General features: G+C 41.7%; 1 protein-coding gene across 1 annotated transcript; it reads right to left on the reverse strand.

Annotated features, from left to right (window-relative positions):
• Positions 1-9,651: 9,651 nt before the first annotated feature.
• On the reverse strand, positions 9,652-13,107 carry LOC110500925 (uncharacterized). The gene is made up of 5 exons (XM_090215002.1): positions 12,857-13,107; positions 10,742-10,877; positions 10,376-10,478; positions 10,024-10,115; positions 9,652-9,821 (listed from the first exon to the last, which is right to left on the reverse strand). The coding sequence occupies exons 1-5, from the start codon at positions 13,105-13,107 to the stop codon at positions 9,786-9,788; spliced, it is 618 nt and encodes a 205-aa protein (XP_090071128.1). The 3' UTR covers positions 9,652-9,785.
• Positions 13,108-18,005: the final 4,898 nt, after the last annotated feature.

The following is an 18,005-nucleotide window of genomic DNA, read 5'->3' on the forward strand; positions in this document are numbered from 1 at the left end:
CCAGTTTCAATTCTTTAGGTTGTCTCATCTCTTATCCTTCCCAAACCAGTAATCGGTGAACAAAAATTCCAAATGTTGGCTATCCCCACTCTGGCTGGATTACAATAGGAATTACACATCACAGCATTATGTGACCTGCAGGCCTGATTTTCTGTGTAAATCACAAGTTTATGGCATCTGATTTATGGTTAAACAATTCAATTTAAATGATAACATAATTAACTTAAGATCTCACTTTGTGAAGGCTACAGGACTGAAATCAGTTGAATGCAACAACCATCTCTCTGTCACTAAGAAATAGTCATAGGCAAGGCACTCTGGGAAATATGCAAATAATGCTTTACACATCAGCAGTGTGTTAATTTAACACTGAAAAGTGTGGACCGGTATAGACATTGCACCAGTGTAAAATGTAACATTCTCTTTTTTTATATATATATATATATATATTTTTTAATTTTACCCCTTTTTCTCCCCAATTTTGTGGTATCCAATTGTTGTAGTATCTACTATCTTGTCTCATTGCTACAACTCCCGTACGGGCTCGGGAGAGACGAAGGCTGAATGTCATGCGTCCTCCGAAACACAACCCAACCAGCCGTACTGCTTCTTAACACAGCGCGCATCCAACCCGGAAGCCAGCCGCACCAATGTGTCGGAGGCTACACCGTGCACCTGGCAACCTTGGCTAGCGCGCACTGCGCCCGGCCCGCCACAGGAGTCGCTGGTGCGCGATGAGACACCCGGACGACGCTAGGCCAATTGTGCGTCGCCCCACGGACCTCCCGGTCGCGGCCGGTTACGACAGAGCCTGGGCACGAACCCAGGGACTCTGATGGCACAGCTGGCGCTGCAGTACAGCGACCTTAACCACTGCGCCACCCTGGAGGCCTGTAACATTCTCAGTGTTGATTTAACACTGGAGAATTTGCTGTGTAAGATCTGATCACAATACACCTTTTAATTGTCTACACCGGTCTAAAAATGTGGGCACAATCAGAATGTCGACAAAATCAGGACAAGGGACACATTAGCACCAGGTATAAACAGGGCTACTGTTCATCATGTCTGTGTGACTGTTATGCTACAGGAGATGCCACTGTGCCAGTTTACCGTAGCTGTTCTCTGCCTAAGGTGTGTAGCAGGAGTGTTCCTATTTCAGTTCTGATCAAATCCACTAGGTGGCAGTATTGCATACTGGTAGTAAATCTATCTCGGACTTGAAAATGTCAGTATTATTACAATGAAGTGTGATACAATTAACAACTCAAAGATCATTATAGATATAAAATGCACAACCACTGGACCACTACACTGTCTACCATCAGTGACTATCCACTGTAGGTGCCATATTCATTATGAGAAGTAAAGCACATTTGCATAATTTATTGGTCAGTCTGTCTGAGTGTGTATAAGTTGTGTACGTACGTTTGAAAGTTTTAGGGCTCTATTTAATCGGTATCGCTGAAGCTTTACAATTGCGCGAGAGAAATGTAAAGGTCATTTCCGATTGAGCAGCGTTTACCATGAATGCAGTCGCCACTACAGTTGGAATATTGCCTTTATATTTGAAACACACTGACGCTGAATTTCCGCAATACTGATTGAATAGAGCCCTTAATGTGCCAAAATCTCTGAACAAAAACACCATGGTCAATTCTCAGGTTGTTCCTAAATTAGTGAATAAACATGTCTTTATATTATACCGGTGAATATTTCAATCACTTGGGTTGGTGGACCAAATATATGTTGATTTGGCAAGAGATACCAAGAAACTTTTATTTTGAATCGCTTTGTTTTGTGAAGCAAATTAAATTAAATGGATGTCATTTCTCACTCGCTTAATTTTTGGGGGGGTATTTCTTCGATTAAACAAAGAGAATATCTTGTAAATGTTATACAATAATAAAACATTTTTAATATGGGATGACATGATTGAAGGGGGAGAACCCCCCCCCCCCCCCCCCCCCCGACAAAAATAAATAAATAATAATAATTACATTAATAGTGAGCCATACTGAAATATTGCAACACTTTCTTACTCAAAGCATATTTTTGTACTTGCAATGAGAAAATGTATCTACAGTGGTCTGAAAGCCACTTATACTGTCAGGGAAGCTTCTGTCCCCTAGTATTGGAATTGAATGTACAGTACTTGGAGGAGATAAGTGCTTAAGGCATGGGGGCTAGAGTAGGACTTGTTGGTCAATCCCACTTCAAGTGCAGACCCAGTCCACCCAACCAAACCCCTGGGCTGAGACAGTCATACTCTCTGGTTGTATTAGTCTATACAATCTTCACAGTTGTATGTGACACACTACAGGGGGTCTGAGAGTGAGAAGAGGGAATAGGAATCTTCTCCCACTTGTAACTGTTTGAAAATCATTATTTTATTAATTTAAACTTTATATAACTAGGCAAGTCAGTTAAGAACAAATTCTTATTTACAATGACGGCCTACACCGGCCAGACCCAGACGACGCGGGGCAATTATGCGCCGCCCTATGGTACTCCCAATCACGGCTGGTTGTGATACAGCCTGGATTCAAACCAGGGTCGGTAGTGACGCCTCAAGCACTGAGATGCAGTACCATAGACCGGTGCGCCACTCGGGAGCCCACTCGGGAACCTTATTACAAAACAGAAAATCATGACCCCACATTGGATTTTCAACCTAGACCGACCCTGTGTAATATTCACAAATCCCTTAACATCTAAATACATAGAATATCTTCAGAGGACTGAAAACAGAACATCGGCATTGATATCAAATATTCAACAACAAAAATCACTCAATATAGCTTCTCTACCCATATCAACTCAATTCTAATTTTGTTTAACAAAACATAAAAAAACTCAAATCTGTGATATGCCTAGCTGCTAAGGTAAAATATATACAGTCGGGAGAACAAGTATTTGATACACTGCCGATTTTGCAGGTTTTCCTACTTACAAAGCATATAGAGGTCTGTCATTTTTATCAACTGTGAGAGACTGAATCTAAAACAAAAATCCAGAAAATCACATTGTATGATTTTTAAGTAATTAATTTGCATTTTTTTGCATGACATAAGTATTTGATCACCTACCAACCAGTAAGAATTCCGGCTCTCACAGACCTGTTAGTTTTTCTTTAAGAAGCCCTCCTGTTCTCCACTCATTACCTATATATATACCTACTTATTCAATGGTTTTTCTACATTATTTACTATTTTCTACATTGTAGAATTTCAGTGAAGACATCAAAATTGTGAAATCACATAGTAATCCAAAAAGTGTTATACAAATCAAAATATATTTTGGCATTCTCTCAACCAGTTTCACGAGGAATGCTCGAGTTCCCACATATGCTGAGCATTTGTTGGCATATTTTTCCTTCAATCTGCTGTCCAACTTAACCCAAACCATCTCAATTGGGTTGAGGTTGGGTGATTGTGGAGGCCAGGTCATCTGATGCAGTACCATCACTCTCCTTCTTGGTCAAATAGCCCTTACACAGCCTGGAGGTGTGTTTTGGGTCATTGTCCTCTAAAAAACAAATGATAGCCCCACAAAGCGCAAACCAGATGGGATGATGTATCGCTGCAGAATGCTGTGGTAGCCATGCTGGTTAAGTGTGCCTTGAATGCTAAATAAATCACCAACAGTGTCACCAGCAAAGCACCATTACACCTCCTCCTCCTTGCTTCACGGTGGGAACCACACATGCAGAGATCATCCGTGTCACAAAGACATGGCCCTTGGAACCAAAAATCTCAAATTGGACTCATTAGACCAAAGGACAGATTTCCACCTGTCTAATGTCCATTGCTCGTGCTTCTTGTCCCAAGCATGTCTCTTCTTCTTATTGGTGTCCTTTAGTAGTGGTTTCTTTGCAGCAATTCGCCCATGAATGCCTGATTCACGCAATATCCTCCGAACAGTTGACTTTGAGATGTGTCTGTTACTTGAATTCTGTGAAGCATTTATTTATGCTGCAATCTGAGTTGCAGTTAACTCTAATGAACTTATCCTCTGCAGCAGAGGTAACCCTGGGTCTTCCTTTCCTGTGGCGGTCCTCATGAGAGCCAGTTTCATCATAGCGCTTGGTGGTTTTTGCGACAGCACTTGAAGAAACTTTCAAAGTTCTTGACATTTTCCGTATTGACTGACCTTCATGTCTTATTAAAGGAATGATGGGCTGTCATTTCTCTTTGCTTATTGGAGCTGTTCTTGCCATAATATGGGTTTGGTATTTTACCAAAAATGACTTTCTTCTGTATTTATATATAAAAAAATTAAAAAAACTTTATTTAACCAGGTAGGCTAGTTGAGAACAAGTTCTCATTTACAATTGCAACCTGGCCAAGATAAAACAAAGCAGTTCGACACATACAACAACACAGTTACACATGGAGTAAAACAAACATACAGTCAATAACACATTAGAAAAATAAGTATATATACAATGTGAGCAAATGAGGTGAGATAAGGGAGGTAATATAGCAAGTAAAACATGGAATGGTAGATTTGAAGTGGAAGAATGTGCAAAGTAGAGAGAGAAATAATGGGGTGCAAAGGAGCAAAATAAATAAATACAGTAGGGGGAGAGGTAGTTGTTTGGGCTATGTACAGGTGCAGTAATCTGTGAGCTGCTCTGACAGTTGGTGCTTAAAGCTAATGAGGGAGATAAGTGTTTTTACAAAATCATTTACAAAATAGCCTCCAATACCCTACTCAACAAATTGGATGCAGTCTATCACAGTGCAATCCGTTTTGTCACCAAAGCCCTATATACTACCCACCATTGCGACCTGTACGTTCTCGTTGGCTGGCCCTCGCTTCATACTCGTCGCCAAACCCACTGGCTCCATTTCATCTACAAGACCCTGCTAGGTAAAGTTCCCCCTTATCTCAGCTCGCTGGTCACCATTGCATCTCCCACCTGCTGCACACGCTCCAGCAGGTATATCTCTCTAGTCACCCCCAAAACCAATTCTTTCTTTGGCCGCCTCTCCTTCCAGTTCTCTGCTGCCAATGACTGGAACGAACTACAAAAATCTCTGAAACTGGAAACACTTATCTCCCTCACTAGCTTTAAGCACCAACTGTCAGAGCAGCTCACAGATTACTGCACCTGTACATAGTCCACCTATAATTTAGCCCAAACAACTACCTCTTTCCCTACTGTATTTAATTTATTTATTTATTTTGCTCCTTTGCACCCCATTATTTTTATTTCTACTTTGCACATTCTCCCATTGCAAATCTACCATTCCAGTGTTTTACTTGCTATATTGTATTTACTTTGCCACCATGGCCTTTTTGCCTTTACCTCCCTTATCTCACCTCATTTGCTCACATCGTATATAGACTGGTTTATACTGTATTCTTGACTGTATGTTTGTTTTACTCCATGTGTAACTCTGTGTCGTTGTATGTGTCGAACTGCTTTGCTTTATCTTGGCCAGGTCGCAATTGTAAATGAGAACTTGTTCTCAACTTGCCTACCTGGTTAAATAAAGGTGAAATAAATAAATAAATAAAAATTGGTTATACCCACATGGGTGATTGAGTTGAGTTCAGTCGGCCGTAGTGGTAACTATGACAATCGCCATATAAAGTCCAAAGAAGAAAAAGGCTGGAAGGAGGAGAGATGACTAGAAACGATTCGGTTGACCGTTTTATGTGTGGATTAATTATCGGAGTAGAGGACCTTGTGCATTTCAGGTAAAATAACAACTCAATGTTTATATCCCAGGACAAATTAGCTAGCAACAGCAAGCTGTTTGTGTACGGTGTTAGACTGCTGCACCACTCGGGAGCTCATACTTTTGATACAAAAAATATATTTAAAATCAAATAGTTTTACTGAAGTAGTATTTTACTGGGTGACTTTAACGTCAGTCATAGAATATATAAACTCAGCAAAAAAAGAAAATTCCTCTCACTGTTAACTGCGTTTATTTTCAGCAAAGTTAACATATGTAAATATTTGTATAAATATAACAAGATTCAAAAACTGAGACATAAACTGAAGAAGTTCCACAGACATGTGACTAACAGAAATGCAATAATGTGTCCCTGAACAAAGGGGGGTGGGTCAAAATCAAAAGTAACAGTCAGCATCTGGTGTGGCCACCAGCTGCATTAAGTATTGCAGTGCATCTCCTCATGGACTGCACCAGATTTTCCAGTTATTCCTGTAAGATGTTACCCCACTATTTCACCAAGGCACCGGGCAAGTTCCTGGACATTTCTTGGGTGAATGGCCCTAGCCCTCACCCTCCGATCCAACAGGTCCCAGACGTGCTCAATGGGATTGCGATCCGGGCTCTTCGATGGCCATGGCAGAACGCGGACATTCCTGTCTTGCATGAAATCACGCACAGAACGAACAGTATGGCTGGTGGCATTGTCATGCTGGAGGGTAATGTCATGATGAGCCTGCAGGAAGGGTACCACATGAGGGAGGAGGATGTCTTTCCTGTAACGCACAGCGTTGAGATTGCCTGCAATAACAACAAGCTCAGTCCGATGGTGCTGTGACACACCGCCCCAGACCATGACGAACCCTCCACCTCCAAATTGATCCCGCTCCAGAGTACAGGCCTCGGTGTAACGCTCATTCCTTCGACGATAAACGCGAATCCGATGATCACCCCTGGTGAGACAAAACCGCGACTCGTCAGTGAAGAGCACTTTTTGCCAGTCCTGTCTGGTCCAGCGACGGTGGATTTTTGGCCATAGGTGACTTTGTTACCAGTGATGTCTGGTGAGGAACTGCCTTACAACAGGCCTACTATTTCCAGCCTCTCTCAGCCTATTGCGGACAGTCTGAGCACTGGTGGAGGGATTGTACGTTCCTGGTGTAACTCGGGCAGTTGTTGTTGCCATCCTGTACCTGTCCCGCAGGTGTGATGTTCGGATGTACCGATCTTGTGCAGGTGTTGTTACACGTGGTCTGCCACTGCGAGGCCGATCATCTGTCCGTCCTGTCTCCCTGTAGTGCTGTCTTAGGCTTCTCACAGTACGGACATTGCAATTTATTGCCCTGGCCACATCTGCAGTCCCCATGCCTCCTTGCAGCATGCCTAAGGCACATTCATGGGCAGGGACCCTGGGCATCTTTCTTTTGGTGTTTTTCAGAGTCAGTAGAAAGGCCTCTTTAGTGTCCTAAGTTTTCATAACTGTGACCTTAATTGCCTACCATCTGTAAGCTGTTAGTGTCTTAACGACCATTCCACAGGTGCATGTTCATTAATTGTTTATGGTTCATTGAACAAGCATGGGAAACAGTGTTTAAACCTTTTACAATGAAAGTCTGTGAAGTTATTTGGAATTCTAGACTGCATCCAATTTATATATATATAATTTATATATATATATATATATATATATATATATATATACATACACACACAGCAAAAACAGAACCCTGTCTTTCAAAGATGATTATATATATATATATATATGGGGGGTTTTGTGTTTGTTTTTTTTACTATGTAAAAATAATTATGTAAAATATGTACTGGAACAAAAAATATATATACGCTGTAACTTAAGTTATACTTTTTCTTGCTGATTACTAATGTGCCTCCTAGTGCTGTTTTAACGCGGGCGTTGCTCATCATGTCTGATTGTATTGACGCGTAGGCTATATGTGGCCATTGTCATTGTGTGTTTGTGTATGCTCTGATGAAGGTCTTGCGTCTGAAAGATTAACCTAATAAAATAAATGTATGCATTGGTCCTGAGTGTTCAGAGACTTTATTCCATTACAGTATCTCCTGCACCTTCTCTACGGTCGGGTGTACGACAGATTCTCCGAAATGAATGTGTGATTAGACAAAATATTTTATTATGCTTGAAATATGAGTAATCTGCTATGAATTCCTTACTGTTATTGTGAAATAAAGATGTAAAATTCTACGACTGAATGGATTAATATTTAGTGTACATGTTTTTTTACACCATTTCTTGTTTATCACTGTCAAATATATTTCTCGCAAGACTGCAGGTAACAAACGGAGTAAAGTTCAAACTAGGATGCCTCCAGTGTTTAATTGCATTCCCCCTTCAATCCCGCGTCTCTCCTGCCAAAGGACTCTCTTTTGTTTATATTCAAGTACCAATCAAATATTTTAAAATATGAGTACAACCAAGTTATTTCGTTATTTCGTGTTTATTGAGTATATTCAAATGTAGTGGTCAGCCTGCTCTATGGCGTGAGAATTGGGCCGTTTTGACTCCTTCACCTAAGATGTTAGATGTGCTGCCATGATAATATAAGGGACTCATCTGCTGGATTTGTTCTTATGTGGCAACATTTGAAATTGTATTTATTTACATTGGATAAAAGTAGACTCAGAGCTACAACATGGTGTATCATAAACTGCATTTTTGAGGAACAATGGGAATGTAATTCTGCTTTAAAAGTTGATAAACTTGTAAACTCACTTTTGAGAAAATGGCCTTTGAATGTTTTGGTTTCTAGTGAAGAGCTCTTTGTCTACACACATTCAGGATCGTTCACACCCTCTTAAGCTTTAACCCCATCCATCTCGTATTCAGAGCGTCAGCTCTGGCCGATGATTTGTTTACCTCTGGATAACATGAAAGCAGCCAAACCAGCTCAGCTGGCTTTTTTGCCAACGTTTACTGACACCGGCCATATTAATGGGTGTTGTACACTTTAGCTTACAACATGTAGCTAGCTAGGTAAACAGCGTGCAAGATCACACACCAAGCCAGCCAGCTAACATTAGCTAGTTAAACAACAACCTCCAATACTTCACCATCATTCACTTCCATTTCTTCTCCTGTCTTCAGCTCACTCTGCTTACACTTTCTACCATTATTCTTTAACAAACCACCTCCCTTTTTTTCGGCATTTTTACCGACTCAAGCTCACCATCTACCCAACCAAACCCCTGGACTGGGATAGTCATACTCTGGTTTTATTAGTCTATACAATCTTCAATTGTGTGTGTGTGACACACTACAGGGGGTCTGAGAGTGAAAAGAGGGAATAGGAATCTCTCAGTGGTGGAAAAAGTACCCAACTGTCATGCTTGAATAAAAGTAAAGATACCTTAATAGAAAATGACTCAAGTAACAGTCACCCAGTACAATTCTACTTGAGTAAAAGTATTTGGCTTAAAATATACTTAAGTATCAAAAGTAAAAGTATAAATCATTTCAAATTCCTTATATCAAGCAAAACAGATGGCACCATTTTCTTGTTTACTTTCAATCTAGCCGAATCCTGACCCTGTGTAATATTCACAAACCACTTAAGATCTAAATACGTAGAATATCTCCAGAGGAATGGAAACAAAACATCACCATTGCTTAAATATAGCTTCCCTACCCCAATGACCTGAATGCTCATTTTGTTTTACAAAAAACGTACAATTCAATCTGTATAGTTGCTAAGGTAAAAAACTGGAATATAGACATCATTGATATGAATGCAATGGTGGTCCTGCCATTACATCAAAAACACATTAAAAGTAGAAGACCACTGTAATCTGAAGCTTGGACTGCCATCCATTCTCCAACAGTCTGAAAATAATAGAAAAACACTTTCTATGCTGGTGTAGTAGCTATTCTATTACAAACGTGCTCAGGTGCTTTTTATCTCATGTTTGCCAGCTCAGTGGTGCTTTGGAGGAGTATTTTGGTGACGTCATGCAGAGTGCTTCAGTATGTCAAAGGAAAATGATAGCGTGCGTGACAGTGTTTTTTTTCTGGTTCCTTGGTACAATCTGTAAACGTTCTGACAGCTGTAGTCATAACCCCGATCAATCATCCTTTTTGTCTCCACACTCTTGAAGATTCTGGAAAAAACAATATATACAGTATATATGTGAAGTGGTAAATGTACAGTAGTAGTACTAAAGTCAGAGCTGTAGTATTCTGTCTACATTTGAGCAGGGTAGTAATATACAGCATCTAAGTCCTGACAGCTTTGAACAAGGCAGGGTGAGCAGTAATATGTAGGCTATTGTAGATACTGTATGTGAGCTGGTCTGGGGTTACCTGGTGTTCTTTCAGCAGTCGGTCGTATTCTTTGGTCAGTCCATCGGATTGTTTCTTCATAGCTTCCATCTCGGATTGGGACTTTTTCAAGGCTAGGTAAAACATTAACCCCAAAGCATTCCCATTATCATCCAATTCCCATGCATATCATCCAATCTCTCTAAAAGGTGACATGCTATGGGTCAAAGTGCACATTCTTGAACAGTAATTGAAGCCCATGTTTGTTTTCCTGTCATTATGGTCTGATTTCATTTGGTTGGTTATTGTATTGTAGTTGTACATTTTCACTTTATTAAAGTATTATTGGTTGTATTATTCAGTCGGTCACAAAAGTATTGTGTATCTTCCTCACCTTCCCCTGAGCCCTTCAGTTCTCCTCTCAGTTTCTCCATCTCTTTTCTCAGCAGCTTGTTTCCCTCTGCTGTGGCCTTGTTCCCCTTCCCATCCATCAGAGTCTGAAAGAAAACACATTAACCATTAATCACACCTCTCAACCTTATGTAATACCAACATTATTTTAGTTACTTTTAGTGTGGATGAAGACCCATATCTCTGAGTAGTAGTTCTGATATAACATCCATTTCGCCTTACATCTAAATGAATTTGTTTCTGTGGACAAGGGGAGCCTTATCTTAGATCAGCGCTTCTCTTCCTTTTGAGACCCTTTTAAATATGGGCTCAGGTGCAGAAAGGGCAGTTATACTGGGTATGACTTCACCTGTTTCAGTAGCTCGTTGTCCTCCATGTATTTCTTGGCAGTTTGGTTATCACTCTCTGCCTTGGTCTGCAGAGAGACCGTGGTGCTAGACGCCGTCGCCAGCTGGTTGATCAGAGTGATCACCCGCCTCAGCACTCTGTAGGGAAACAACACACACAGAGATGGTGTTCAATAATGAGATTAAAAAAAAAATCTTAAACAGAGTGCTGCAACTTGAACTCCATCTGAACACATTCTTTGTTTTCCATTTTTCTAAACATTTTGCTACGGTGTCCCCTACTGAACACGACCAGTGTTATGGTCATTGCAATGAACAAAGGAATCTCTATGATTATGACTATCCATGCACTGGCTGGTTTTCACCAGACTCAGTATGTCAATGGGAGGACAGACCAGAGCTCACAGACTTAGAGCCAGAGGAAAAGGGAAAAGCCAGAGATGAAGAGGTTCCTCTGCCCAGTACTGGTTGCCTTTATTTGTTTGGTAAACTTGCCACTGCGGTGGATAGTTGGTTGTGTGCTGTGTTGGAGAGTACAGTCGTGGCCAAAAGTTTTGAGAATGACACAAATATAAATTTGTATATATATAAAAAACAAAGTCTGCTGCCTCAGTTTGTATGATGGCAATTTGCATATACTCCAGGATGTTATCAATAGTGATTAGATGAATTGTCATTAATTACAAAGTCCCTCTTTGCCATGCAAATGAACTGAATCCCCAAAAAACATTTCCCCTGCATTTCAGCCCTGCCACAAAAGGACCAGCTGACATCATGTCAGTGACTCTCTCGTTAACACAGGTGTGAGTGTTGATGAGGACAAGGCTGGAGATCACTCTGTCATGCTGATTGAGTTCGAATAACAGACTGGAAGCTTCAAAAGGAGGGTGGTGCTTGGAATCATTGTTCTTCCGCTGTCATCCATGGTTACCTGCAAGGAAACACGTGCCGTCATTATTGCTTTGCGCAAAAAGGGCTTCACAGGCAAGGATGCCAGTAAGATTGCACCTAAATCAACCATTTATCGGATCATGAAGAACTTCAAGGAGAGCGGTTCAATTGTTGTGAAGAAGGCTTCAGGGCGCCCAAGAAAGTCCAGCAAGCGCCAGGACCATCTCCTAAGGTTGATTCAGCTGCGGGATCAGGGCACCACCAGTACAGAGCTTGCTCAGGAATGGCAGCAGGCAGGTGTACGCACAGTGAGGCGAATACTTTTGGAGGATGGCCTGGTGTCAAGAAGGGCAGCAACGAAGCCACTTCTCTCCAGGAAAAATGCTTGTCTGGTGAAGACAAGGTGAGCGCTACCATCAGTCCTATGTCATGGCAACAGTAAAGCATCCTGAGACCATTCATGTGTGAAGTTGCTTCTCAGCCAAGGGAGTGGCTCACTCACAATTTTGCCTAAGATCACAGCCATGAATAAAGAATGGTACCAACACATCCTCCAAAGGCAACTTCTCCCAACCATCCAGGAACAGTTTGGTGACGAACAATGCCTTTTCCAGCATGATGGAGCACCTTGCCACTGACTACACACACCATTGTTAATTATATTTAGTTTACTTTAATTAATAAATATATTTTGTTATTCCTTATCTCCATGTGTCCCTTTTTGTTACTAACTTTGAGCCGGTTCGTGACATGAGTAAAAGTAAAGATACAATAGAAAATGACTGAAGTAAAAATGAAAGCCACCCAGTAAAATACTACTTGAGTAGAAGTATTTGGTTTTAAAAATACTAAAGTATAAATCATTTCAGAATCTTTACATTAAGAAAACCAAATGGCACCATCTTTATTTTATTACATTTACAGATAGCCATGGGCACAGTCCAAAAAAATCATAATTTCCAATCAAAGCATGTGTGTTTAGTGAGTCTGCCATTTTCTTTAGAAATGTAGTGAAGTAAAATTAGTCAAATATAAATAGTGAAGTACAGATACCCCTAAATAATACTTTAAAGTACTACTTAAGTACTTTATACCACTGGTAGAGGGAGACATATGCACACCACAACTATCAGAATGAGAAATAATAAACAAACACTTTTATTCCATAGAAAATAAAATTAATAACATCCACAATAAAATATACCTAGCCTGTGTTTATGATAGGCCTTCTGTCTGGGGAGCCATATGTGTTGTGGAGGTAGTCTATGACTGCGGCGCTGCTTTGCAGGGAGTTGATGACCTTCCTCTCGGGCTGGGAGCTGACCCTCTCCAGCATGTAGATGAGGTGCTGGTGGAAGCAGGTGAAGGGGGTCCCCTGGTTTGTGGCGAGGTCCATCCAGTCCCACACACACTCAAGAGGGGTCTCATTGTAGCCAGCAAACATGGCCGGGTTGGACAACAGCCCCCGGCCTGCCATCACACCTACAAGACAGGGCATGTGAGGTGGGAGAGGAAGTGCCTTAAGTGAGCCATTTAACAATAAAGTATATTCTGTATAGATCCTGTATATTCTATATTTTCTCAAATTTTTCATGCGCATGGAACCTCTAGCTACCCTTCTAAGTATTTACAATTCATATCTGTTAAGATTACACGAACAGAATGAGTTCCCTGGAGGGAATGAGAGGTTACAGACTAAATGCAGATGGAATGCTGAAGTGTTTATAATAAAGACGGCTATGAAGTTCTGTGAAAATGAATAATGACAGTGGCTCCCAGGAAACCCCCCATGTTGTAGTTTATTTTCATAGAACTGCACAGCTGGTCATTGTTGATCACTTTGGCCTATATAAAGGAATTAAATATGAAGCCATTTCAAGAGCATCTTTCCCAATGAAATAACTACACATCTCTAGTTACTAAGTATCTGTCTCATATGACACCCTATTACCATACAGAGTGCACTATTTTTGACCAGAGTCCTGTGTGACTGCCTTTGGAGTCTGTGGTCACAAGCCGTACACAATATTGGGAAAAGGAATCAATTGTGATTTGCACAAATGTAACTGAAAATGAACTCCAGTGAGCTGGTGAGTGGTTTCCACATCTCGGATGGTCTTTATGTCTCAGTTGGCAATGATCGGCTGGTGGCGCTCCTCTGCAGTCCGACCATGGACCGTTATCACCTGGCTTGATTCCAATTGGAATTACACATAATTTTGCAAGCCAGCATAATGTGACCTGCGGGCCTGATTTTGCCTTTAAACCATGAGTCCCAGCAATTGTATTAGGGTTAAAACTAGGCCCCCAAAATAAAGCCTTAAGAATTGTCTTGTATTGTCCTAACTTTTATACACTTAGGATCTCACTTGTAAAGACTACAGGACTGAAAATGGACGAATACAACAACCACGTCTCTGTCACTAACACATACAGTCATGGGTGGTAACGCTACAATTCACTCAAGGCAAGGCACTCTGGGAAATATGCAAATAAGGCTTTACACTAAGCAGTGTGTTAATTTAACATTGAAAAGTGTGGACCCGTATAGTTCGTCGGATGCGGCAGGGCTTGCAAACCATTAGACTACAAAGGGAAACCGAGCCGCGAGCTGCCCAGTGACAAGAGCCTACCAGACAAGCTAAATGCATGTCATGCTCGCTTCGAGGCAAACAACAATGAAGCATGCATTAGAGCACCAGCTGTTCCGGACGACTGTGTGGTCACGCTCTCCGTAGCCGATGTAAGCAAGACTAAACAGGTCAACATTCACAAGGCCGCGGGGCTAGACGGATTACCAGGATGTGTACTCAGAGCATGCGCTGATCAACTGGCAAGTGTCTTCACTGACATTTTCAACCTGTCTCTGACCGAGTCTGTAATACCTACATGTTTCAATCAGATCACCATAGTCCCTGTGCCCAAGAAAGCGAAGGTAATCTTCCTAAATGACTACCACTCCGTAGCACTCACGTCGGTAGCCATGAAGTGCTTTGAAAGGCTGGTCATGGCTCATATCAACACCATCATCCCAGAAACCCTAGACCCATTCCAATTCGCATACCGCCCCAACAGATCCACAGATGATGCAATCTCTATTGCACTCCACACTGCCCTTTCCCACCTGGACAAAAGGAACACCTATGTGAGAATGCTGTTCATTGACTACAGCTCAGCACCATAGTGCCCACAAAGCTCATCACTAAGCTAAGGACCCTGGGTCTAAACACCTCCCTCTGCAACTGGAGCCTGGACTTCCTAACGGGCCGCCCCCCCAGGTGGTAAGGGTAGGCGGCAACAACACATCTGCCACGCTGAACCCTGGGGCCACTCAGGGGTGCATGCTTAGTCCTCTCCTATACTTTCTGTTCATCCACGACTGTGTGGCCAAGCACGACTCCAACACTCTCATTAAGTTTGACAGTGGTAGGCCTGATCAGCGGCAAAGATGAGATAGCCTATAGGGAGGAGGTCAGAGACCTAGCAGTGTGGTGCCAGGACAACAACCTCTCCCTCAATGTTAGCAAGACAAAGGAGCTGATCGTGGACTACAGGAAAAGGAGGGCCAAACAGGCCCCCATTAACATCGATGGGGCTGCAGCGGAGCGGGTCGAGAGATTCAAGTTCCTTGGTTTCCACATCACCAACAAACTATCATGGTCCAAACACACCAAGACAATTGTGAAGAGGAGACTGAAAAGATTTGACATGGGTCCCCCAGATCCTCAAAAAGTTAAACAGCTGCACCAGCGAGAGCATTCTGACCGGTTGCATCACCGCCTGGTATGGAAATCGCTCGGCATCCAACCGTAAGGCGGAGGTCGACCGATTAATCGCTAAAAGAAATCCAGGTTACCAGGCAATATTAACCAAATTGTGTCACTTCTCTTGCGTTCATAGCACGCAGAGTCAGTGTATATGCAACAGTTTGGGCCGCCTAATTTGCCAGAATTGTATGTAATTATGACATAACATTGAAGGTTGTGCAATGTAACAGGAATATTTAGACTTATGGATGCCACCTGTTAGTTAAAATACGGAACGGTTCCGTATTTCACTGAAAGAATAAACGTCTTGTTTTCGAGATGATAGTTTCCAGATCTGACCATATTAATGACCTAAGGCTCGTATTTCTGTGTGTTATCATGTTATAACTAAGTCTATGATTTGATAGAGCAGTCTAACTGAGCGATGGTAGGCAGCAGCAGACTCGTAATCACGCGCTCTGAGACTTGGAGTAGTTGTTCCCCTTGCTCTGCATGGGTAATGCTGCTTCGAGGGTGGCTGTTGTCATTGTGTTCCTGGTTCGAGCCCAGGTAGGAGCGAGGAGAGGGACGGAAGCGATACTTACACTGGCAATACTAAAGTGCCTATAAGAACATCCAATAGTCAAAGGTTAATGAAATACAAATGGTATAGAGAGAAATAGTCCTATAATTCCTATAATAACTACAGCCTAAAACTTCTTACCTGGGAATATTGAAGACTCATGTTAAAAGGAACCACCAGCTTTCTCATGTTCTGAGCAAGGAACTTAGACTTTAGCTTTCTTACATGGCACACATTGCACTTTTACTTTCTTCTCCAACATTTTGTTTTTGCATTATTTAAACCAAATTGAACGTTTCATTATTTATTTGAGGCTAAATTGATTTTATTGATGTATTATATTAAAGTTAAAATAAGTGTTCATTCAGTATTGTTGTAATTGTCATTATTACAAACAAAAAAGGGAAAAAAGAAGAGAAAAATCGGCTGAATAATCAGTATCAGCTTTTTTTGGTCCTCCAATAATCTGTATCGGCGTTGAAAAATCATAATCGGTCGACCTCTAGTAGTGTGTACGGCTCAGTACATTACTGGGGCCAAGCTTCCTGCCATCCAGGACCTATATACTAGACGGTGTCAGGAATGCCCGAAAAATTGTCAAAGACTCCAGTCACCCAAGTCATAGACTGTTCTCTCTGCGACCGCACTGTAAGCGGTATCGGAGCACCAAGTCTAGGTCCAAAAGGCTCCTTAACAGCTTCTACTCCAAGCCATAAGAGTGCTGAACAATTAATCAAATGGCCACATGGACTACAAATGGCCAACCCCCCTCTGTTTTTACACTGCTGCTACTTGCGGTTATTATCTATGCATTGTCACTTTATCCCTACCTACATGTACAAATTACCTTGACTAACCTGCACCCCTGTACATTGACTCAGTACTGGTACCCCCAGTATATAGCCTCGTTATTGTGTTAACTTTGATTTTATTTTTTACTTTAATTTATTTGGTCAATATTTTCTTAACTATTTCTTGAACTGCATTGTTGGTTAAGGATTTGTAAGTAAGCATTTCACGGTAAGGTCTACACCTGTTGTATTCGGTGCATGTGACAAATACAATTTGATTTGTCCATTGTTACAGTTAACACTGTGTTGATTTAACACTGGAGAATTCGCTGTGTAAGATCTGATCATAATGCGCCTTTTAATCGCTTAAACCTGTCTAAAACTAAGGGCACAATCAGAATAAGATCAGGGCAAAGGACATGTTGGCAGCAGGTATAAACGGGGCTACTGTTCATGTCTGTGTGACTGTTGTGCCACAGGAGATGCCACTGTGCCAGCTTATCATAGCTGTTCTCTGCCTTTGGTGTGTAGCAGGAGCTTTCTTATTTCAGTTCTGATCAAATCCAATAGGTGGCAGTATTGCATACTGGTAATAAATCCAATTTCAATTACTGGGGTTGGTGGGCCAAATTTATAAACTCAGCAAAAAAAGAAACATCTCTTTTTCACGATCGTCTTTCAAATATAATTCATAAAAATCTAAATAACTTCACAGATCTTCATTGTAAAGGGTTTAAACACTGTTTCTCATGCGTGTTCAATGAACCATAAACAATTCATGGATATGCACCTGAAGGCAATTAAGTTCACAGTTATGAAAACTCAGGACACTAAAGAGGCCTTTCTACTGACACCAAAAGAAAGATGCCCAGGGTCCCTGCTTATCTGCGTGAACGTGCTTTAGGCATGCTGCAAGGAGGCATGAGGTCTGCAGATGTGGCCAGGACAATAAATTGCAATGGCCGTACTGTGAGACGCCTAAGACAGCGCTACAGGGAAGACAGGACGGACAGCTGATCGTCCTCGCAGCGGCAGACCACGTGTAACACCTGCACAGGATCGGTACATCCGAAGGACAGGTACAGGATGGCAACAACTGCCTGAGTTACACTAGGAACGCACAATCCCTCCATCAGTACTCAGACTGTCCGCAATAGGCTGAGAGGATGGACTGAGGGCTTGTAGGCCTGTTGTAAGGCAGAACCTCACCGGCAACAACATCACCTATGGCCACAAACCCACCGTCGCTGGACCA

Source organism: Oncorhynchus mykiss, chromosome 21 (genome assembly GCF_057628025.1).
Source record: "Oncorhynchus mykiss isolate SJ-2025 chromosome 21, ASM5762802v1, whole genome shotgun sequence".
Lineage (NCBI taxonomy): Eukaryota > Metazoa > Chordata > Actinopteri > Salmoniformes > Salmonidae > Oncorhynchus > Oncorhynchus mykiss.